This window comes from Schistocerca piceifrons, chromosome 2 (genome assembly GCF_021461385.2).
Source record: "Schistocerca piceifrons isolate TAMUIC-IGC-003096 chromosome 2, iqSchPice1.1, whole genome shotgun sequence".
In the NCBI taxonomy this organism is placed as follows: domain Eukaryota; kingdom Metazoa; phylum Arthropoda; class Insecta; order Orthoptera; family Acrididae; genus Schistocerca; species Schistocerca piceifrons.
Window position 1 is genome coordinate 763,746,748 of NC_060139.1, and position 26,296 is coordinate 763,773,043.

Genomic DNA, 26,296 nt, shown 5'->3' on the forward strand with positions numbered 1-26,296 from the left:
AGTCCACCTAATATTCAACATCCCTGTGTAGAAACTCATCTCAAACGTTTCGATTCTGTCCTTTTACGATTCTCCCACTGTCTGTGATTCACTGCCCTGGAGTTCCGTGCTCCAAACGTACCTTCTCAGAAATTTCTTCCTCACGTTAAGGCTTATGTCTGATGCCAGTAGATTTCTGTTTCACAGGAATACCCTTTTTGTCAGTGCTAGTCTGCTTTTTGTCCTTCTTGCTTCTTCCGTCATGGACTGTTTTACTTTCAGGGTGTTCGCCAATTTTGATTTTCAGTTTCTCGCTATTCTCATTGCATTTGCCTTTTTTCAGTTCACTTTCAGTCCATTGTCTGTATTCATTAGTCTGTTCATTTAATTCGAACAGATCTTGTAATTCTACTTTAGTCTCACTGAAGACAGCAATGTCGTCAGTGTATCTTATCATTGTTATCATTTCGCTTTAAATTTTAATTCACATTATTTTATGATTGTCATTCCTTTTTTGATATATACTAACCTTCTTTCACTCTCGTTCCTACTGCCTAGACCCATTCTCCCGTAACATTTTTTTTTCTATTCCCTCCCCAACAACCACCTTACGACTTCCCATCATTAATTTTCATTTCCGTATATGTACTGAATTACCCATTCACTTTCTTCATATATTTTCTCTATCTCTTCATCTTCTGCTTGTGACGTCGGCTTGTATACCTGAAGTGTCGTTGTAGGTCGCAATTTTCTGTCGTATTTCATGAGAACAATCCTATTATAGAATTGTTCAAAGTAGCTAACTCTCTGTCCTACTTTCCTACTCATATCGAATCCTACTCCCGTTATATCATTTTCTGCTGATATTAATGTTGCCCTATATTCGTCTGAAAAGGAATTCTTATCTTCTTTCCGTTTCACCTCACTGACGCCCACTATATCAAGACTAAAACTTTGCTTATTTCTTTCTAGGTTTCTCACTGCGTCCAACATTCTGACATTCCATCCTCCATACCGTAGCGTGTTCTCTGATAAGTACGCCAACAAACGTTTTTCGAAATATAATAGGGTAGTCACACGCTGGCGATGTTCTACAATCTCTGTCAGAATTAAGAAACATGTAGGTACAAACTGTGGCAGGTTGTGACATTTTGCTACAATGAACATGCTGAGCTGCTGAAAATAATGTACACATTTGGTGAGAGCAACCAAGTATTAATGTATCCTGTGGGTTTAATGCATTTCTCTGAGCCTTATGATAATAGTATAAAAAGAGAGAATTTTTGTTAATTTCTGCTCTTTGTTGTTTTGTTCATTATTAAATACCACAATTAACTACGAAAATGATACCTCCTTTAAGCTGCAAAGAACTTCCACAGTCGAAGGCACATTATTGCTCCAGACTGAACAGAGTTTCTATTAAAGTTATAACAGCTGCACACTACAGCTAGGAAGGTGACACTCAGAAATCCCACTGAGTGTAGCAATAGTAATAACTAAAAGCCTTATATGGGCGGTCACACACTTTTTATGTATTGCGATACATAGAGTCGGCAGATAAAAAACTATTGCAAGGACTTTCTGCGAGCGACAGGTATTATTATTGTGTACTGCCGGCACTTTTCAGTGCATGTCGATTTGAAGCCTTATTGACTGATTTGGTTTACGTGGTATAGCGAATGTTATTTTGAACAATTAGGAACTGCTCACTTCTTTACTTAAGAATGGCATTTCAAATACGCTACCAAAAACTGCAAGGGGCACATAACCCAAGGAGATGGCGGAGGCGTGGACGTTCTAGGGGTCCGGATGAATACTGAACAGTGTGAGTGATTCGCCGACTGCTCACAGCCAGAGTGACCGCGTCGTCGACTATGAACCGAGGGCTGTCTGCATCGACACGAGATACTCCGTTTTGTAAGCCAGCATAACGCCGAGAGCATTGCATTACTATATGAAAAATCTATACTATTAAACGCCTAACGCGAGGAACCACTGCAGCTTACTAACGGCTAACATGGGCCATTAAACTATAATTTTCAATATTTCAAGGAGTAGTTGTCGGAATCTAAAAATCTAAAATGCTACCTTAATCTAGTCATTAAGAGCTATAATCTTATGTTAAACCTTTAACACATTAAGACAATAATGCAGTCAGAAACTGTGTATATTTCTTATGGAAGTGTAACACGTGGTACGCAAATCACCCATAATATATTTGCGCAATTGAAACGTCCCCTTAGAACAATTACACATGACTTTACTTAAACTGACACATAATATTTTTGGCGCAACGCAATCTGACTTTCAAAAATCCCTACAAAAGAATGGCCCTGACTAACATTAACCCATACGTGTCACAAATCACTTACCTCAAAAAAAATTTCGTTACTCGAACTACTGCAATACAGCGAGCGCCACTACTGCCAGCTAAATAAAAGATTCAAACTACTAAAGGCACTAACTACTGATAAGCATAGTTAGCAAATGAAAGATTTTGATAGAGAACAAACTATGTATTTACCTTAATAGTGTTCAAAAGTCATATTATATATATCAGTTCATGACATGCAGTCTTACAAATGTACTGTTTCTGATGGACACACATCCAGATCATCTGCTCTCAAAAATCCATCATCTCACTTCCCCTCATCCACCACTGCTGGCGGCTCACCTCCAACTGCCAACGCTATGTGTTGTTAACAGCCAACTGCCCAACAATACAATAGCAAATTCCAACAATGCCACCCAGCCACAGACTGCACACAGCACAGCCAGTGATTTTCACACAGAGAGCTACGTGGCGTTACCTTTAAAGAACCTAAACAGCCTACTTACATAGCCCCCATGTTCCCCACCAAAAATTTTACAAATTGTTTTGGGCTGTGGCCATTAATGATTTGATAAAATTTTTCATAATTACAATAACAAAGATATCAAATGCACGCACTTATTGATACAATGTTGGTCAAAAGCTATAATTTTCTCACAGTCCATAAAGACAGTCCTGATTATTCATCACAGTGTTAATTAAAATTTTATGCATAAAGTCTGAGCAGTAAAAGAAAATGCACATGGAAGTAGTGGATTTCCATGCAGTCTTGAAGAAGTAGTGTTGTCCTTACAACAGAAAGATAATGCTGACTCTTGACATGCAGACAGGTAATGGTCCACAACAGAGCAAACCCACAGCAGAGTCAGTCGATGTGTTGAAGAATATTGATAGGGAGGTCATCACAGAGCAGACCCACTGTAGTCCTGGTAGAGTGTATGGTATTGGTGGGCCACCAGAGGTGCAGACCCACTGCAGTCCTTGTAGAGATAATGGTATTGGTGGGCCATCAAAAGTATAGACCCACTGCAATCCTTGTAGAGACGGCCAGCAGCAATCTGTTGTGACTGTGCAGGTGCACAATCACCATCGAAGAGTTTTACGGATAATATAGCAAGTCCATAAACCACCACTTGTGCACTCACAAAGTTTTTGGAATTGTCCTTATAACCGGCAATGCTGTTAACCAGTCCCTTGTTAAACTATTAACACATGTGCAAACACTAACAGTCCCAACTTCTCACATATTGTGCATTACTATGACCAACAGAAACGTGTGCAGTGAAATGTAACTGTGTCGTCTGTTCACTATAACAATGCATTCGTAATTTCTGTTTAAATATGTTCCCTAGGTTCTAGACTGGATAGTTAACTTCAAAACATTGTTGCATGTTAACAGTTTCTCAGTGTGACAAATTGTACTAGTAGCTTGAAGTGAAAGGTTTTATGGCAAAGACTATATTAAATAACAGATTATCTTTCAATAAACGGTTTTACATGTGAAATGTGGTGTAATCCTTTACCTTTCCTCAGTATGCAGTAAATCAACTTGAACGCAATTATGCGGTATATGTCGGTAAAGAATGCTGAAATTTTTCTCAAGGTTAGCCTCTATGTTATTTTTCACTGAGCCAGCCAGCGCACGTGGCTGCCTGCGGTGCGAGTCATTGTCTGTCTCTTTGCTGGCGCGCGTCGTTATTGGGATTTGGAGACCTAACTTCTACAAATTCACCTTGTCGAGAGGGCCCTGCCCTCTTTGAATCCCGCAGCTCTGATGAAATTCAGGTCTGTCGTTACGATTATATTGTCTGTCGTCATGTTGGTAATTTCTGTAATGTCTTTCTTGTCGGTTAAATGGTGGAGAATTCCTCCATGAATTAACACTGCACGGTGGACCATAGCATCTGAAGTTATTTTGTCTCCCGTGATAATAATTATTTTGGTTCCCATATTGTCTGTTTCTCTGATTGTCTCTGTGATAGTGATTACTGCGGAGAGGTGATCTTTCCCTGTAATTATTACTACTCTGCCAATGGTTGTCATATGGGTGATGTCTGTTTTGGTCATGATTTACTTTGTAAGAATAGCCTTGTCGTGTCCATTTATTATTTCTGTCATCGCGGAATTGTGACAGATGTGACCTGTAATTGTTGTGCTCCTGTTTTCGCGTTCTGATATTGTCAGTGTCAATTTACAATTCTTGTAACAGTCCCTGAAAAGCTTCAATGTCGTCTTTGCAACGTCCTGCCAAAATAGTATGTCTTAAATGTTCAGGTAATCTGATTAAGCAAATGTGGATGTCTTCTGAAGGGCTGTATGGGTTTGACAGCTACTGATTCTTGTGCAACATATCTTCAAAATATTTCACAAGACTGGAGAATTCAGATTGTTCGAAATGTTTCATCATTATGATGCTATGTTTTACTCAGTCTTGTGTAGCTTGAGACCAATACCCTGAGAGGAAAGCATGATAAAATTCTCCTTCACTGTGGCAGTCGTGAATGACCGATCGCATTCTTACAGCTGGTTCATTCTCTAAATAGCCACACATAGATTCTAATCTGTGCTCTAATGACCATTTGGGAGGAAAAAAAATTAGAGAATTGACGAAGCCACGCTGGTGGATGAATGTCGTTGGCGGAATTCTTAAATGTTTTTGAATTTATGTGTAGTAATAAACAGCTTATAGTCAAAATCATCATGTCGGCGAGTCGCATGTCGGTCATTGTTACGTCGTTTCGGCGGTTCCATCTCAAAATTCGGTGTACCTTGCCAATTTCTTTCATAATTTCCGAAGTACCCCGTGTTATTATATTGTGGCTGTTCCGTATTTCTATGTCCCTCTTCCCGTATTGGAGCGCGAGTGTCCTCTAAAATACGTAATTCTTGTATTACCTGTGTCAGCTGATCTTGTACTTCCCCGATTTCTCTTTGGTGTTGCGTATTAATTTGATTCTGATTTTGTTTGAATTTCCTAATTTGTTCACACTCTTCTGTGTCATTGAAGACTACCGCTTTTGTGTCATTCAGATTATCATCTACCGTCGTAGATAAATTATTTAGCTGTTCCGAAAGTTCAACCACTTTCTCTGATAATGAACTAATTTCCTCCATGTGTCTTTCTGAACCAATTTTCAGGGTATCTACTGTGTCCTTTAAGTTTTCCTGAGTTTTTGCAAGTTGTGTATCCAAATCGGTAGATGCAACTGAGTCAATTTTAGCTGGCACGGTCTCATGATTTTCATGAACAATAGTTTGCAGTTCTTTTATGGCTGCTTCGTGATTCTGTAATGCATTTTCATGCCGCGAAAAAATAGATTGAAAATGCTCACAAATTTGTGTTTTTACGTCATTACAGACTTTTTGACATTTCAATTCAATGTTATGTAAGTCAGTAGTTAAATCTTCACGCGTTTGTTCAAGCGTGGTGTCTAACTTCCGAAGATTTTGTTCCATTGTGTCTAACTTTTGAAGCTTTTGCTGTGTTTGTCTCTGATTTTGTTCCATTGTGTCTAACTTTTGAAGCTTTTGTTCCATTGTGTCTAACTTTTGAAGCTTTTGTCCCATTTGTTGTATTAATTGTAACAACAATGCACTGGTGTCTGAAACATGTTCCTCAGTGCTTTCCGGCAGTGAATTTGCACCGGCAACATTCACATTTTGACAAGCAGAAAATGTATCTTGACTTATTTGAGAAAACGGTGAGGACCCAAAACCTGAATCTACAGTAATTGCGAGATTGTGTCCTGTCATTTCGGATTCCTGAGGCGAGCTGTTGCCGACCGATCGATCGATAATGCTTCCCTGTTCACTAAATGTTTCACTGTCTACGCCATTATTTGCCGCCCGCTCCATTTCCCTATGCACAATTACCAAATTACTACTTCCAATGTCTGTTAATTCATTACACACTGGTGCTGATAAGCTACGCTCGTCGTCACTATTATTTCGCAGTTTACTTTGGAGCCTAGCGTTACGGTTTTCACACGCCATAATTATCACGTAGTTCACACGATAACACAGAAAAGCCCAATTTGTAGAGCAAAAATAAGAGAACACATTAACATAGCACTGAAAATAATATCTAGTTAATCGCAAGCGCAGCTGCGAAATACTTGGTGCAAATCTACATGCATGCCACAACTGTTTTACTGTACAACAACGAAAGACTGCAACTACAAAGGAGATTCTCTCTACAATTACGCGCTAGCAATAAAGAAAAGCTACACTAATTACACAAACCACAAGAAAAAATCAGAAGATTCCAGTGAAGTATCCTCGGCTAAGGATCGACATATGAAACGTCCCCTTAGAACAATTATACATGACTGTGCTGTAACTCACACACAATATTTTTGGCGCAACGCAATCCGACTTTCAAAAATCCCTACAAAAGAATGGCCCTGACTAACATTAACCTATACGTTTCACAAATCACTTACCTCACAAAAATCTTCGTTACTCGAACTACTGCAATACAGCGAGCGCCACTACTGCCAGCTAAATAAAAGATTCAAACTACTAAAGGCACTAACTACTGATAGGCATAGTTAGCAAATGAAAGATTTTGATAGAGAATAAACTATGTATTTACCTTAATAGTGTTCAAAAGTCATATTATATATATCAGTTCATGACATTCAGTCTTACAAATGTACTGTTTCTGATGGACACACGTCCAGATCATCCGCTCTCAAAAATCCGCCATATCACTTCCCCACATCCACCACTGCTGGCGGCTCACCTCCAACTGCCAACGCTACGTGCTGTTAACAGCCAACTGCCCAACACTATAATAACAAATTCCAACAATGCCACCCAGCCCCAGACTGCACACAGCACAGCCAGTGATTTTCATACAGAGAGCTACGTGGCGTTAGCTTTAAAATAACCTAAACAGCCTACTTACACAATGTTTGAGAATGAGAACACATAGAGATGGTCAACAAAATTTACACTGTTTTCCCATCATTACGAAACATTTTCCCGCCGATATTCGTCAAAACACGACGAAAGAAAAGAAATGTATTGATAAGTTCACTTTTACTTTTCAAGCAGTAAAACTTTACCATCAAACATGACATTTTAACTTCTTGCCACTGAGCATCAGACGTGATATTTTAACTTACTGCCACCCTACTATTAACTCTATTCGCAGCACATATTTTTGGAAGATGATTAACAACAGTCGTGATGCAATGTATAAAATACATTTCTGATCATTAACTGCTTTTTTAAAACCCAAATATTGACTTTTCAGTCAGAGACCATCTTCATAGATTAGAGTTAAAACAGTGTTGGGCACAACATCACATCTGTCACTACATAAATAATGGCCACGTCTCACATTTAGAGCATGCCATTAATTCAAGTATAACACACAGGACTTTTAAAAGCAAACATACTGAAAACATGCGTAAACAGAACGGTACTGAAGAGATCAGAGGTATAAGTACTTACATATGACACGTGGCCATTATTTACGTAATGAGCCATGTGATGTCGAGCCCAAACTGTTTTAACCCTAATCTGTGAAGATGGCCTGTGACTGAACCGGAAGATATTTGAATTAAAAAAAAAAGAAAAAAGAACAACAGATGATGGTGAAACATGCATTTTATTTTATACAATAAGCACAGGTACTGCTTACTGTACCTGCAAAATTGTATCACTTTACTTCACATACTTCAGGACATATGAAGTCATAAATATTGAAATGCGTAGAAAACTTGCTCTTGCTTAAAACGGGGAGCAAATTACACAGACTATATTCATCGAGTGCTTCACAATAGGAGGACTTAACGACTTCCAGCAAACTTCGAGCATAATATGAAACCTTTTTAGGATTTCGTACCTTAATCGCTAAAAACGGCATCCTGCTAGGATCAGTTTATTGTCCATCTGTCTGACCGTCTGTTAAGACCCTTTTTTCTCAGGAGGTTAAAGGTATCAAGTTGAAATTTATGTCAAATACTAAGGCCTCTGGTATTTGGCGATATAAAAGCTTAAAGCTTCTGAGTTAATATAACCGAAAGATACGGCTACTTACGTCTGATATTTTTATACTCGAAAACTTAGGTACCTAAGCTTAAAGTTTCTCGCTCACGTACTTAATGTGAAATATTAATAGATTAGCTCATTTGTCAACTAATCAGACGTTTGTCGCTGTTTTATAAGTAGGAGATCGATTCTTTAAAGAATCGAGGGTGACAGTCAACTAGTATGTGTCTAACAAAGAGACCACATGGTACTCGGCTTGTCGGATTTGTACAATCTTTTATGTCTACGGTACTGATGCATGCTTTCCGGATATATAGCGTCCGTATCGTTATCTAGAGGTTTTATGTCGCGTCTGTTAGTGGGCTCTTAATTACGATCATCTTAGCACAAGAAGTACCTGACTTCACCGGACCCTATTAGTACCATGTGGGTCATTTTTGACCCACAGTAGAAAACAATCGTTCCATTCGTATCTGGGTGGTGTTTTGAGTGTCTTCATATTGACAATACGTCTCTAAAATGAATAGTACACTGTCAAACGTAAACTTTTATCTTAAATTTTACAGAAGAAATTCGACAATCTTTCGTCAATCGTCGTTAAAACGAGTAAGGAAAACAATGTTATAATGTTTTCTTTATAAAAAGACTGAGACAGAATCAAGACATATTGTTTATGTGAGTATTAATAGTATTTCTACTTTTAGTGAAAAATAAAGTAAGTACCGAATATTTGTGAAAGATTCTAAAATTCTCTGCGTGTTTTCTTGCTTATTGCAATCAACGAACTAAAACATAAAAACAAATAACTAGCTAGTGTCTGAAAACCAGTGTTGCTGATATCAAACTGCATTAAAATAGGTATGGTTCAAAAATGACCCAAATGGTACTACTGGTATAACAGGTATATTTTTCATACTTCTAAGCGAGGTAGGGGGATGAAATTTTGGTGAGTTGTGTTACCCCATAAATGATGAGAAGTCACGGGAGCATTTGGTCCTGCGATGATTATAGATGGGGCTACGGACCTTAAAAAACCATAGTGGGTCAAAAATGATCCACATGGTACTTCTAGTGTTAATTACGAGCAATCGCAGAGTTTTGGTCGTAGTGCGAAGGTGGAGCTGGTGGACAGGTGGCATTTGCGAGCGACTAACAAAGGGCGGGGCTGACAGCCGGCGATACGGTTGCGTTTACGAAACAGCAGCGGGCATCAGTGGTGGGTGTGGAGTGGCAAGCAGCTGTCAGAACGCTACGTAGGAGCAGCGGGTCGCATGGTGGAACTAGGTTTCGTCGGTTCAGTATGTTGCGTTTTACGGAATATCTTGCAATGTTGAGTCCACACGCCGGTCTGCTTGCTACCACCCTCACTGATGAGCCGCTTTATTTGAACGTTAAGAGTTGTTCTTCGGTTCTCACCAGCCATGCTTACTATTACAGCTCCCTGTTTCCTTACACGACGTCGACCTAATTGTTATTTCATCTGGCTTGGGTGTGTCCTCTTGTTGTTAGTCCCCTCCTGGATGTCACGTTCTACAGAATTTCTTCTTCGCTGCTGATAGCAGGTCATTTTAATTCAGGAACTTTTCCCCTGAACCGAGGCCGATTGGGAAGATTTTGTGTTCACCGTTTGGGTATGGTTCAAAGTAACCTTACAACTCTGAACTTTGTTTAAAATTTGCCGTTTTAACCTTCCTTTAAGGGTGGCACAGTGTAGCCTTACTGTTCTCAAGTTGTGAATATTTGTTTAAGGTTTGAAAGTTTTAATTTCTCCTAAAATCAGGGTGCAGCGTAACTTTACATTGTGAATGTTTGCTGAAGCTTTTGAAAAGCTTTTTTTAAATTTATTTTTAAAGGCACGTCAGGTGATTTTTACTGTTTTATGTTCTTGTTAGTGAATGTGTTAAACTTAAGCCTAAGTCTTGATCACTTGACTCACATTACCTTGTTCATTAGCAGACCTAAGTATATGATGTACTAATTACTATTTGGTGAACTCAATCTGTTTGCGTAATATTATTGAAGTTATTGTATACGTAGTCCGGTGCCCAGGCGAACTAAGGGGATGAACGTGAGACCACCGTGTGGTGCATTGTTCTTAATATTGCGAGAAATTTTTCTTTTGTCTAATTATTGAGCAAATAGTTGATGACATTGGGCTCTTCTTCTACAACAATTACAGTCACGTAAATTTGGTACTGTAAATGTGCTGCACACTACGATGTGTTGTTGAATCGTAGGTAAAATTATGGTTCCTGTGTGCATGCATGTGCAATTGCCGGAATTTTCTCAGTTGAATTTCAAGGAAAATGTTTTTGTAGTTTTAGATTTCAAATCAAGTGGCGTTTTGCTTTAATTAAAGTCTCTCTAGGAATTTGTTCTGACTCTCTGTTTTACGATTCATATTGTTGAGCTTGTATGAAAGATCATATTTTGCTTAATCGTTTTATGCATGCTATAAGTATATTCTTCTTTTTAGTGCCTTGGCAAATAAAAAAAACTGTATATATTTCATATATCCCCGGCTTGGGTTCATTTCTTCCACTCCAGTGGCCAGTGTCCTGCTTAGCTACTGTATCAGGTACCGATACGTGAAATTCAGAAGCCAAATTTAACCTCGCAAAGCCCTTACATGCAACGCTCAAAAAATCTCAAGAAAATCGATTTCGAAGTGTTCCGACCACCTCAAATATGCTTAATGAAGGTTGGTATTTCCCCACAGGCAGCGTGACCGTCTGATAGACTGTTCGCCTGGAACGTAGGGGTCTTAAGATCGATTCCTGGCTGATGCAAATTTGTAAACAACGGTGCATGTTCTCGTAGGATTTCCGTGAAGCACTGTGGCCTAGCGGTTCTAGGCGCTTCAGTCCGGAACCGCGCACATCTACTGTAGCAGGTTCGACTCCTGCCTCGGGCGTGGATATATGTGAAGTCCTTAGGTTAGTTAGGTTTAAGTAGTTGTAAGTTCTAGGGGGCTGATGACCTCAGATGTTAAATCCCATGGGGCTCAGAGCCATTTGAACCGTGAAGCACGAGATACACTGAGATTGGAAAAAAATCAGTAGCCATCGAAACTGGTGATCACTGGATCGAGTCTTGTTTCAGTCATTAAGTGCTACGTTATTTTCCGTTTCGTTCAAATACATGCTTCACTTAAATATAAAATCCATCATATACATGTTAATTAGCATATGACTAACTATCGTTTTTATGAAAAACGCTGGTCTTCCTATTTCCAATAAGGCACTGTGCACAAAAATGCCATTGTCATCGCACATACAGATTCTTAATCCCTGAATTTTTGTGAAAGAGTGTTTAAATTGAAAGAGACTTATATTTTGTTCATCCTTACGTATTGCATTCATCATGGAAATGTTTATGCAAATGCAACGGTATAAAATTTCATCATAGCCATGGATTGAATTTGGGCCATGGACGTGGTAGGCGCGTAGCACAGAAACACAATTTTCATCAAAAAAAATAGGACACTGTTGCACGACACTGGTGTCCAACCTTTTAACTACCTGGGGCTCAGCGGAAGAAGACAAGTACTTTTAAGCCGCACATAATGTTAGCTGAGGCAAAAAGAAAGAAATAATAACAATAAACCCTCTTGGACCAATGAGAGAATAGCATCGTGCGGGGGGAGTTTGAAATTGAAAATATTGACATTACGTTTTAAAGAAGTTCATTTTCTACCGACAGTGTGTTAAATGCTCACTTTATGGTCCGCTGACACCCTGAGGGCCGCGGTTTGGAGAGTCATGTTCTAGGGTATAAGGCTCGAGCGGAAAACTTGATTTTCTCGAGAATTTCTGGGAGTTGCATCAAACTGTTTCGGGTGATTGATACGAGGGTCACTCCAAAAGAAATGCACACTATTTTTTTTTAATTTATCTTCTATTATACACCTTTGAAAGTTTTACAGTGTGTAGATACATCCTTTACGAACAATATTTTTATTTCTCTATATAATTTCCATTCTTCTCAACTGCCTTACCCCATCTTGGAACCAGCACCTGTATACCCGCACGGTAAAATGCTGGACCAACCTGTTGGAGCCGCTGTTTGGCAGCGTGCACAAAGGAGTCATCATCATCAAACCTTGTTCCACGAAGAGAGTCTTTCAGATTCTCGAAGAGATGATAGTCACAATTCTTCCAAGAAATTCATCTCCACCATTCTCGTACTGTTCCAAAAGTTCGTTGCATACCGTGTTTCTTGTTTCTTTGTGAGCCACTGTCAACATCCTGGGAACCCACATGGCACAAACCTTTTTCAACGCCAACACTTTCAGTATTCTGCAAACACTTCCTTCCCCTATCTCAACGTAGCATGACAATCCGTTTACTGTGATGCGTCTATCAGCAGTCACCAATTCGTTAACTCTCTGCACATTGTCTGGATTGTGTGCAGTACGAGGCCTGCCGCTGCGAGAACAATCCTCAATATTGCCGTGCCCGCTTTCGTCACGTAATCTGCTTCCCCACCGACTAACTGTACTGCGATCGACTGCAGCATTGCCTTACACCTTTTTCAACGTCTTGTGGATGTTTCCCACTGTCTCGTTTTCCCAGCACAGGAATTTTATGACAGCACGTTGCTTCTGACGAACGTCAAGAGTAGCAGCCATCTTGAAGACATGTTGTGACGGCGCCACTGACGGGAACAGGTTGAACTAAGTTTGAAAACAAGCGGGAAGGATGTATTTACACCTGCAAAACTTTCACACACGCAGAATAAAAACTGTATTTTTTCAAAAATAGTGAGTATTTCTTTTGGAGTGATCCTCGTATTTGAGATCTGAACCTTACGTATGATTGAAAAAAAAAAAGTACAAATACCCGATTGCGTTGGAAGCAGAAGACCGGCCACTGAGCTCAACGGCGCAGCGCGGGTGGACTACGCACCTTGAGCTCTAGCGAGACGAGGTGCCTCTGGCCGTGCGCGTCGAGCAGCGGCAGCAGGTCCTGGAAGTCGAGCAGGCTGCGCTCGCCGCTGGTGACGCAGGCGACGCTGAGCTCGCGCATGCGCCGCAGCCGCCCGAGCGCCTCGAGCGCGTCGTGCGGCGTGTCGCTGTCGCAGCGCACGCGCACGCTCTCCGCCTCCGGGCACAGCCGCACCGCCAGCGGCAGCGCGTCCCGCGACAGCACCGCCTCCGCCGACCACCGGCACCGCGTCTACGGCAGCCACCAGCGAACGTCCTAACCCTCCTCTCTGTCTGCAAACTTAACCGACGACAATAGCATTTCCAACATGCTGTCTACAGTGTCGACATAACATAAGCGTACACTTTGAACATCCCATACTGAAACTGCAGGCCAACTGATATTAGGTCAGCAGTAAGCAGAATGACTATTTACACTGCTGGCCATTAAACTTGCTACACCAAGAAGATGACGTGCTACGGATGCGAAATTTAACCGATAGGAAGAAGATGCTGTGATATGCAAATTATTAGCTTTTCAGAGCATTCACACAAGGTTGGCGTCGGTGGCGAATCCTACAACGTGCTGACACGAGGAAAGTTTCCATTCGATTTCTCATACACAAACAGCAGTTGACCGGCGTTTTCTGGTGAAACGTTGTTGTGATGCCTCGTGTATGGAGGAGAAATGCGTACCATCACGTTTCCGACTTTGGTACAGGTCGGATTGTAGCCTATCGCGATTGCGGTTTATCGTATCGCGACATTGCTGCTCGCGTTGGTCGAGATTCAATGACTGTTAGCAGAATATGGAATCAGTGGGTTCAGGAGGGTAATACGGAACGCCGTGTTGTATTCCAACGGCCTCGGCAGTCGAGATGACAGGCATCTTATTCGCATGGCTGTAACGGATCGTGCAGCCACGTCTCGATCCCCGAGTCAACACATGGGGACGTTTGCAAGACAACAACCATCTGCACGAACAGTTTGACGACGTTCGCTGCAGCATTGACTATCAAATCGGAGACCATGGCTGCGGATATCCTTGACGCTGCATCACAGACAGGAGCGCCAGCGATGGTGTACTCACCGACGAACCTGGGTGCACGAATGGCAAAACGTCATTTTTTCGGATGAATCCAGGTTGCGTTGACAGCATCATGATGGTCGCATCCGTGTTTGGCGACATTACAGTGAACGCACACTGGATGCGTGTATTCGTCATCGCCATACTGGTGTATCACCCGGCCTGATAGTATGGGGGTGCCATTGGTTACACGTCTCGGTCACTTATTGTTCGCATTGACGGCACTTTGAACAGTGGACGTTACATTTCAGATGTGTTACGACCCTTGGCTCTACCCTTCATTCGATCCCTGCGAAAGCCTACATTTCAGCAGGATAATGCACGACCGCCTGTTGCAGCTCCTGTATGGTCCTTTCTGGATACAGAAAATGTTCGACTGCTCCCCTGGCCAGCACATTCCCCAGATCTCTCACCAATTGAAAACGCCTGGTCAATGGGTGTCGAGCAACTGGCTCGTCACAATACGCCAGTCACAACTCTTGATGAACTGTGGTATCGTGTTGAAGCTGCATAGACAGCTGTACCTGTACGCGCCATCCGAGCTTTGTTCGACTCAATGCCCCGGCGTATCAAGGCCGTTATTACGGCCAGAGGTGGTTGTTCTTGGCACTGATTTCTCAGGATCTATGAACCCAAATTGCGTGAAAATGTAATCACATGTCAGTTCTAGTATAATACATTTGTCCACTGAATACCCGTTTATCATCTGCATTTCTTCTTGGTGTAGCTATTGTCATGGCCAGTAGTGTACATCTCGGTTCCATAGTCAACGATAGGTGAGCTGACGCATTTCCCTTCTTCTTTCAGCATGTCCACGGTCCAGAAACATTAATAGAACCACCGACCGCATCCGGTCACAACGTGTAGTAACCACTCAACAGATGGTAGGTGGTAGCACTACCAGTGGAATGGATACAGTACAGTCGCGGTTGCAGTGTCGAAACGGAGCTATCCTTCTGGCGTCCAAAAGCGCGTGATCAATCAGTTTTGGGCCAAGGGTGGAAATATTTTCGAAACGACTAAGTCAGTAAACAGTTCACTTGCCGCTGTGATATTGTTCATGGCAAAACGGCGCTGTACAAAACCGGCGCCAAGGTAACTGCGGTGCATCAAGGGCTATAGATGACAGGGGTGAGCGATGTACAGGCAAACAGACTCCGAATTGAGCCTCAGATGAACAAATAAGCTATCACAATGTCTCGTCAAATACCGTTCAGTGAATATTGTTGCCTATGGGCCGCTGCAATCGGTGCCTGGTTCATATACACATACTCATAGGTGACGAGAGCTGGACGTCCACTGAGTGGCGACAGGTAGTCGTTGGCTTGCACGTCTGGTTTGTTTGCATGGCGTTCCATGTAGAGCACAAGAGTTCACCACAAGTATGGCTCTATTCTCCGGGACTATGGCCACCCCTGCATGTAGTTTATTTCTACTGGCACAGTGGCATCTACCAACAGGATAATGCAACGTGTAACACACTTAACAGTGTATGTGTGTGGTTCGAAGAGCAGCCAGGAATAGTCTACTGTACTCCCCTAGCCACCAGCCACCATCACCCTCCCTCCCCACCTTCCTAGGATTTAAACCCAATCGCTAATCAGTTACCACCTTGATGGGACGGTTCGCCTCACGGTTCCTCAATCGAGAGACCTAGCACAACCGGCCATGGACTGGAGTCGGCATGGGTCCACATTCCTGTCGGTACATTCCAGAAATTCACTCTCTACCAGGTGGTCTCGCAGCGGTCCGAGCTGCAAAAGGTGGTTACTCATGCTTTTGACATGTGACTGGACAGTGTATTAGGTATTTGCCTGTTACGCTCTCTTGGTTGAATTTCGACCTTTCCCTAGTCCTTCTAAATATCTTCTGTCCACCAGGTCAACATCAATTCTGGTATTCTGTGCAGTCACGATACGACACACGACCATGGCGATTTAAAATGTCATTAAATTATGTGAAAGCCAAGTCCTGCCACTCCACTTTGAATGCAAGACGGAATATTGGGGATCAGTAGAACACGACGGACTTGAAGAGACACCAGGGCATCCTTTGCCCTGTCAGCGGCTGGTGATACGAGTCTGCTGTCCGAAAGCTGGAGATATGCCACGTTCGGTGCTATTATGTGATGCAGCAATATATTTCTTGCGGTACCTGCAGAGCATGAATGTGAAATGTTTTGAGCTGCGTGTGTGCGTGCGAGCGCTTGTGTATGTGTGTGTGTGTGTGTGTGTGTGTGTGTGTGTGTGTGTGTGTGTGTTTTACACAAAGTACTCCCGCGACTGCAGTGCAAATTATTGTTAAGTCTGACCGCTGTACGACTGGTATCATATTTACAGGATAGAGCAGACAATAAAACTATGTGGCGTATATGGGCAATTACTCTGTGCAAGGTGACCTATATTATAACTGCACAGCCATTAAGTGACTTTGTGGGTACATGGTTATACTTGGGTCTGAGTTCAGAGCCCAAAATTACTTTGGGCAGTTTATCTGCAGTATTCATTGAACCGATTTCAATTTGTGATCAGCGTTGCTTGCGTATATGAGTAATGAAATTGTTGTGTGGTACGCTAGGCCTAGGGATAATTCTACATCTACATCTACATCTACATCTATACTCCGCGAGCCACCTTACGGTGTGTGGCGGAGGGTACTTATTGTACCACTATCTGATCCCCCCTCCCCTGTTCCATTCACGAATTGTGCGTGGGAAGAACGACTGCTTGTAAGTCTCCGTATTTGCTCTAATTCTGATTTCTTGTCATTCTGAAATCTGGCAGGGTCTGTGGGCACCATTAACTAAACAAGACCTTCTTCTGTACCACTTGTATAGCGCGATTTATTAGCTCTCGCGTCCAGTTTGTTTTAGTTTATTGCGAATCTTGTATATTCTTTTTTTATTCAGAGACTTTGCCCAGTTTACGTTAATTCACTTGTTTTTAATAAGAAGGTTAATGAGAAGGTTATTCTCCATTTTATCTGTTGGGGTTTGTTCTCTCATCTAGGTTTTTAAATATTTTTATAATGCCTCTCGTCGATTGAGTAAACCTTCTTCTTACTACTATATTTTCATGTTGCCACTCTGCTGGTTGCTTTAAAGCTCTTTTTTTGAAGTTTCCAAGTTTACCACACACATCAAAAAAGTATTGTATCACCTCGGGGGTGAGAGTTTCGGAACCTGTACAGAAAATTGGAATAGAGTTCAACATAAACACCGTTTCCGCCAATTTTATTGCTCATGAGAACCACACATTGCATCTTGTACCACCATACAGCGAAATCTTCACAGGTGGTGGTTCTGATTGCTGTACACATCGGTACCTCTAATACCCAGTAGCACGTCATTTTGCATTCATGCACGCCTGTATTCGTCGTAACATACTATCCACAAGTTCATCAAAGCACTGTTGGTCCAGATTGTCCCACTCCTGAACGGCGATTCGGCGTAGATTCCTCAGAGTGGTTGGTGGATCACGTTGTCCATAAAAAGTCCTTTTCGATCCATTCCAGGCATGCCCCGCCAATATCTTGCCGACATGGTTGCTCTATCAGTCGGAGGATGGTATTCACGTATCGTACGGCCGTTACGGCGCCTTCCATTACCACCAGCGGCGTACATCGGTCCCACATAATGCTACCCGAAACAGCAGGGAATCTCCACCTTGCTGCACTCGCTAGGCAGTATGCCTAAGGCGTTCAGCCTGACCGAGTTCCCTCCAAACACGTCTCCGACGATTGTCTCGTTGAAGGCATATGCGACATTCAACGGTGATGAGAACGTGATGCCAATCCTGTGCGGTCCATTCGGCATGTTGTTGGGCCCATCTGTACCGCGCTGCAGGGTGACGTGGTTGCAAAGATGGACCTCGCCATGGACGTCGGGAGTGAAGTTGCGCATCATGCAGCCTATTGCGCACAGTTTGAATCGTAACACGACGTTCTGTGGCTGCACGAAAAGCATTATTCAACATGGTGGCGTTGCTGTCAGGGCTTCTCCGATTCATAATCCGTAGGCAGCGATCATCCACTGCAGTAGTTGCCCTTGGGTGGCCAGAGTGAGGAATGTCATCAATCGTTCGTCTCTCTCTGTATCTCCTTCATGCCCGAACAACATCGCCTTGACACTTCCCTTGCTGGGAGCCCTTCCTGGCACAAAGTAACAATGCGCACGCGATCGAAAAGCGGTATTGACCGTCTGGGCATGGTTGAACTACAGAAAATACAAGCAGTGTAACTCCTTCCTGGTGGAATGACTGGAGCTGTTCGGCTGTCAGACCGCCTCCGTCTAATAGGCGCTGTTCATGCATGGTTGTTTAATCTTAGGGTGGGTTTAGTGACACCTCTGAACAGTCAAAGGAACTGTGTCTAGTCACTAGCGATTCTTTTTTTTTTTTGAACAGGAACACTGTGAAATTTTTCTAATAGTTTATGATATGACATCTATGTGCTGCAGAAACAAATTTATAATCATCATAAGACTCTGGTGTTTTGATTGCTTTATATTTCAAATAGGCATATCTCTTATATTTTTGCATGTCTTTAATTTCTCCGTGAATTGATGGTGTTCCTTTAGCTTCTGGTGATACAGCATTCTATTCTACAAGGCAGATGCCTTAACGGTCCGAGTTGAGGATGGAAAACAAAAGTCTCCCTCGGTTCTCGAGACCTAATATCGTCAAGGTCGAAAAAGCAAGAGTTGGCCAATGAAGGCCGACAGGAAAGCAAACAGAAGTATTTCGATAGCGTTGAGCCACAGTCATGCAAACAGTAAACCGCCATTTGACTGTGTATTACTATATTTATCTTCTGTACTATCTAGAGTTCGGTATTATGTCTTTATCAAGTACAATGTTAAAAGATGTTATACCATTGGTATCGGCATAAGAGCCGAAACAGAAGATAAGCCGCTTACTCCCAAGAGCGGATCCCCCTACGGTAAAAAGACATTTTAAGTAACTCGATTAAGAGTTAATGAAGTTCTACTGAAGTGTCACAAGTAGCGGTTATAACGGCCAGCCGCCCGTTGCGGAATCGGAAGAAAGAACTTCCAAGACGAGTAACCGTCGTTAACACAAATATTGAATTTACTTATGTCATGTAAACCTAAACAGGACTGAACTTTGAATGTGACGCAAGTAACTTCAAGCAATCAATGCAATAGCCACTAGCGGTACACAACAGACACAATAACGGCCTGAAGGCTGTTTATGATGTTTGGTTTGTGGGCCGCTCAACTGGGCGGTCATCAGCGCCCGTACAAAGTCCCAATGTTTACACAGTTCAGTCTACTTGCTGCACGAATGATGATGATGAAATGACGAGTACACCACAGACACCCAGTACCCGATCAGAGAAAATCCTCAACCTGGCCGATAGTTGAAGACTGGACCCCATGATCCAGAGGCAGCAATGCTAGCTACAAGACCACGAACTACGGACGGAGGCTGTTTATACAAGGCTCTACATAGTCAGTAAACTGTATCTGTTAAAACTGTATAGGGGGAACAGTAAGTAATTTTAATCTTTAGGGGGCAGCAACTAAACGAGCATATTAACACTGGTTACCTCATTCAGAGAGATATCAAAGACAATTTCCAATCACGTACCCACACATTCACAGTAACAGCCAACTGCCAGTAGTAAGTTTGAGAAAAGTAAGTGACCGAAATATTGTAAGTAAAAAGCAGGATCGGTTACAGCCATAAAGTAATATACTACAGCTAATGACGCTGTCAGTATGACTTCAGTAGGTAAGGGCGCTAACATAAGATCAAGAACCTGAGGCCTTATTTATAGTCCACAATCTTTGAAATCAAAGGGCCACAATAATATGCGACGACGTCAGGTGGAGGAGAACGTGCTTCAATGCAAGAATGTAATGGCTTCGATAGCAAACACATTTGTTAATAATAATGAAGTGGCACCTGAGGGTCATTCAGTTTAGCCACATAAATCAGCTAGTAATTTACTTTAAACCCAATCCTACCCTAACCCACCCTAAACAAACAAGATTTAATAATATCAGATGGTACAAAATCATTCACTTTTTGTCTGGCTGCCGCAGCAGATAAATAGCCACAAGCGTGCAATGAGAATGACCACTCGTTTAATATCTTCACAGTAAATATTACTGTCAGTGAACTAAGAAAAAACTGTGTCAGTCATGGCTTTGGTGGTTCAGAAACTTAATGCCACAACCGCCTGAAACTTATGACACCAACTACACACACGACAGGAGCAACACAGAACTGCTGGAAGCTCACAGTCCCAAAAGGAACAATCGCCACACATATACGCACACAATATAACCGCTCGCTACTATCACAAGCATATTTTAACAGCAGAAGAATGTAATATATCTCTAAACGCCACTAAGAGCTACCCGCCTCCTGTAATCAATGTACACAATAATGACACATGGCGAACAGAATGCTGACTCAGTAGAAAAAAAAATGGCTCTGAGCACTATGGGACTTAACATCTACTGTCATCAGTCCCCTAGAACTTAGAACTACTTAAACCTAACTAACCTAAGGACAGCACACAACACCCAGCCATCACGAGGCAGAGAAAATCCCTGACCCCGCCGGGAATCGAACCCGGGAACCCGGGCGTGGGAAGCGAGAACGCTACCGCACGACCACGAGATGCGGGCTGACTCAGTAGAGACCCACTAAATACACACTTCAGTTATTCACCAGAAAGTGTAATGGCGCGTCCGCTCACTCAGCTTTAATTCAAACTTGAGAGACACAACAGACCTCGCAGTTCTCAGTCTCGGCTGCATCCATCGGCGCTGTTCAGAGGAATGTACAAACATCCAGTGCCACGGTTTACACTCGGGGTCGAGCGCCACCTCAACTGTTTACACTCATAGCGTAGCTCCTATTCAACTCCAACTTTCCTCACTCGACCCGAGCAGTCAAACTTAAAACCATCTTTTTCCACTAACTGCACTACTGGCCATTAAAATTGCCACACCAAGAAGAAATGCAGATGATAAACGGGTATTCATTGGGCAAATATATTACACTAGAACATACATGTGATTACATTTTCAGGCAATTTGGGTGCACAGATCCTGAGAAATAAGTACCCAGAACAACACCCTCTGGTCGTAATAACGGCCTTGGTACGCCGGGGCATTGAGTCAAACAGAGCTTGGATGGCGTGTACTGGTACAGCTGCCAATGCAGCTTCAACAATATGCCACAGTTCATCAAGAGTAGTAACTGGCGTATTGTGACGAGCCAGTTGCTCGGCCACCATTGACCAGATGTTTTCAGTTGGTGAGAGATCTGGAGAATGAGCTGGCCAGGGCAGCAGTCGAACATTTTCTGTATCCAGAAAGGCACGTACAGGACCTGCAACATGCGGTCGTGCAATATCCTGCTGAAATGAAGGGTTTCACAGCGATCGAATGAAGGGTAGAGCCACGGGTCGTAACACATCTGAAATGTAACGTCCACTGTTCAAAGTGCCGTCAATTCGAACAAGACGTGGCCGAAACGTGTAACCAATGGCACCCCATACCATCACGCCGGGTGATACGCCAGTATGGCGATGACGAATACACACTTCCAATGTGCGTTCACCGCGATGTCTCCAAACACGGATGCGACCATCATGATGCTGTAAATAGAACCTGGATTCATCTGAAAAAATGACGTTTTGCCATTCGTGCACCCAGGTTCGTCGTTGAATACACCATCGCAGGTGCTCCTGTCTGTGATGCAGCATCAAGGGTAACCACAGACATGTTCTCAAAGCTGATAGCCCATGCTGCTGCGAACGTCGTCGAACTGTCCGTGCAGATGGTTGTTGTCTTGCTAACATCCCCATCTGTTGACTCAGGGATCGAGACGAGGCTGCACGATCCGTTACAGCCATGAGGATAAAATGCCTATCATCTCGACTGCTAATGGTGCGAGACCGGTGGGATCCAACACGGCGTTCCGTATTACCCTCCTGAACCCACCGATTCCATATTCTGTTAACAGTCATTAGATCTCGACCAATTCGAGCAGCAATGTCGCGATACGATAAACCGCAATCGCGATAGGCCACAATCCGACCTTTATCAAAGTCGGAAGTGTGATGGTACGCATTTCTCCTCCTTACGCGAGAAATCACAACAACGTTTCACCAGGCAACGCCGGTGAACTGATGTTTGTGTATGAGAAATCGGTTGCAAACTTTCCTCATGCCAGCACGATGTAGGTGTCGCCACCGACTTTGTGTGAATGCTCTGAAAAGCTAATAATTTGCATATCACAGCATCTTCTTCCTGTCGGTTAAATTTCGCCTCTGTAGCACTTCATCTTCGTGGTGTGGCAGTTTTAATTGCCAGTAGTGTATTTTCACCTGTCGCAGCCGGTCATCCGCCACAAGCACTCCAGCCTGCCTTAATATCGCTACTGGCCTCCAAACATATCGATGCTGCTGGCGCATGTCACAAAAGGATCAGAAGTAATTTATAATAACAGGTATAAACACATGTTTGGCATCTCATTATCCATCCCAAATAGCATCATGTCATTTACGCCCGAGTTGAGTATGAAAATTTCATACGGTAGGCCAAAAACTGACGGCAAGATTAGCAAAATTTTTTACATGGCTGCAGGTTCAGAGACCGTGAATAGTTACAATTGAAAGAAAAACCGCCCTCGGTCACTATATTTAAACGAATTAACCGGGTTTCAACACTGCTAGGAGTGTATTCCTCAGAATTTAAATCAAAGAATGGTCTATATTCTATAACATGGTCACAGAATTATGACTAAAAACGTATGGTAGAGTATAAGTACGGAATTATAAAATAATAAATATGCCAAAAGGACAAAGACTGCGTTTTGCAACCCGCACCACGCAAGTAACGAGCAGCCCTTAGTGGCTCTCCATCACACTTTTATTTATCTTAAATATCTTTATGACTAATGCCCTTTTAGAATATTTATTATTTTATAAATGACATAAGTACGATAATTCCGTACTTATACTCTACCATACGTTTATAGTCATAATACTGTGACCATGTTATAGAATACAGACCATTCTTTGATTTAAATTCTGAGGAAGACACTCCAAGCAGTGTTGAAACCCGGTTAATTCGTTTAAATATAGTGACTGAGGACTGTTTTTCTTTCAATTGTGAAGGTAAAATGTTTTTCTACCACCAAGGTGTGAAGCGAATACGGCAGGATGGAACACCTCAAATGGCGTGCCTAGGCGAACCAGCCAGCAGCGACACGAGCAGTGCTACATAGCCGCTGTCAGTTACGCGCCGAGGTTCAGCTCCGTTACAGACTCCCTCCCTGGTTGAGCTACTCGAGTGCTCCATTATAAGCGGCTCAGCAGTGCCATCTATCTGCCGGCGGACGCCGCTCCGCGCCGTTGCTCAGTGTCAGGGCACGTGTTATCTATGGGCGCGCATAAGACGACAGCGCTCTCCGGGGGTGACAAGTGCCGCGGACTCCGCCCTCACCCCCGCCCTACGTCCCGGCTAAGGCCCACTCGTTTTATCTCCTTCATTGCCCGCATAAATTTCGCCTATGATGTTTGAACGGGCTACGTTATCAGCATTTCATTTCGCCTAAGAAAAATGTATGATGGTGTTAAGACTCTAGCGGCAATTTTCCGTGACCTTCCATGTAATATTATGGTGTAACTACGACACTTGTGGAATATTAGAGATCTTGAGTCAAAGTTCAATGCTTAAAAAGTGCTTTATAACTTAAGTTGTCCATAACTGCTTTCACTTGTTCACCTATACTTATTCTGCATTCAACCTTGAAATGTGGCATTTAGTTTCGCTTCATTATTACTATACAAACATTTCGAACATATGACTGATATTTCCAAAGATGCATCGGATAGTAGAGCTTTATATACACTGAACCGACAAATAAACAGGTACAGGCATGCATATTAAAACACTGAGATATCTAAACAGGCAGAATACGGCGCTGCGGTCGGCAAAGCCTGTATAAGACAACAAGTGTCTGCCGCAGTTCTTAGATCGGTTACTGCTGCTACAGTGGTAGGTTATCAAGATTTAAGTGAGTTTGAAAGTTGTGTTGTAGTCGGCGCACGAGCGATGGCGCAGAGCACCTCCGAGGTAGTGATAAAGTAAAGATTGTTCCGTACGACCATTTCACGAGTGTAACATGGATGTCACGAATCCGGTTAAACATAAAATTTCCGATATCTCTGTGGACGGAAAAAGATCCTGCAAGACGGGACCAACAGCGACTGAAGAGAACTGTGACAGAAGTGCAATCGTTCCACAAATTACTCCAGATTTCAATGCTGGACCATCGACAAGGGCCAGCGAGCGAAACATTCAAAGACACATCATCGATATGGGCTTTCAGAACCGAATGCCCACTCATGTACACTTGATGACTATGCGAAACAACTCCTCGCTCGGGCCCATGAATACCGACATTCGACTGTTAATGTTTGCATACTTGTAGCTTGGTTAGACGAGTCTCGTTTCAAATTGTATCGAGCGGATGGGTGTATACGGGTATGAACTCTGCATGTCAGCAGGGGATTGTTCAAGCTGATGGAGGCTCTGTAATGGTGTGGGGCGTGTGCAGCTTGAGTGATATGGCGCCTCTGATACTTCCAGATACCACTCTGATAGGTGACACGTACGTAAGCATCCTGTCTGATCACCTGCATCCACTCATGTCGATTGTGCATTCCGACGGACTTGGGCAAATCCAGCAGGACAAAAAGACACACCACATGTCCGGAATTGCTACAGAGTGGATCCAGGAACACTCTCATTAGTTTAAACACTTCCGCTGGCCACCGACCTCCCCAGACATGAACATACATTATTGGGCATATCTGGGGTGCCTTGCAACCTGCTGTTATATATGCATCCATTTTGTTGGTATACACTGTTGTGCCAGTACCTTAGGCTACCTTTGTCTCCTTATTTCATCTAGAAAAGGAAGTCCTTAGGCTCTTTAATGTGCATGGATGTTTTGTAAACCTTCCAAAGATATTGTAGGCTTACTATGTGTATATAGAAGCAACAACGTAATCAATATTTACTTTTCATGCACGATGATGAATACGGAATTTAATGATTTTTTACTTTTGAAGACAATGTTTTTCTTCCGGCTGATCTACGAATCAGATCTCAATTTTATTCTTAGCGTTTAGTAGCACTATTAGTAGGAATTTTTGGTATTGTGAGTACCCGCCGTTATTGAGATACTTAAGATATACCCAATATTGGACTGCGGGACGAAAAGTAATGAGTTTGAATTTTTTATTCTCTTCGTAGTCTCGGTGAGATATTTACATGTCATTCTTATTACCTGATCGACTTTCCTGCTTCAGTGACTCAAGATGAACGCTCTCCCGGTAGAGGTCTCAGAACTGTAGCTTGTAACTTGACGACGACAAACTAAACCTCGTCTGTGCATGAGAGACCCTCAAAACACTTAAACCATGAATTGGAAGAGTTCATCCGCACATGAATCATCCAGTGCTTCAGCATAATGCGAGACCACACACGAAAGCTGCGGCATCTATGACAATCTGACGCCTTCGGTTTCCTGTCTGCGATCACCCACCATACAACCCCGGCCTGGACCCATTCGATTTTCATCTGTCTTCGTAACATAAACATCTTCGTGGACCACAATTTCACAGTGATGAAGCAGTTCAAGCAGAGGTGAGGTTGTGGACCCGTCAACAGTGTCAAGCATTTTTTTTTTTTTTTGGTCATCAGTCTACTGACTGGTTTGATACGGCCCGCCAAGAATTCCTTTCCTGTGCTAACGTCTCCATCTCAGAGCAGTATTTGCAACCTACGTCCTCAATTATTTGCTTGACATATTCCAATCTCTGTCTTCCTCTACAGTTTTTGCCCTCTACCACTCCCTCTAGTACCATGGAAGTCATTCCCTCATGTCTTAGCAGATGTCCTATCATCCTGTCTCGTCTCCTT

At 42.7% G+C, this 26,296-nt stretch overlaps 1 protein-coding gene across 1 annotated transcript in view; it reads right to left on the reverse strand.

Annotated features, from left to right (window-relative positions):
- Nucleotides 1-26,296, reverse strand: part of LOC124775838 — a 134,719-nt gene that overhangs the window by 44,196 nt on the left and 64,227 nt on the right. The window contains exon 5 of the mRNA XM_047250673.1: nt 13,219-13,488. Coding sequence (XP_047106629.1) covers nt 13,219-13,488 — 270 coding nt within the window. The remainder of the gene's footprint in view (nt 1-13,218; nt 13,489-26,296) is intronic.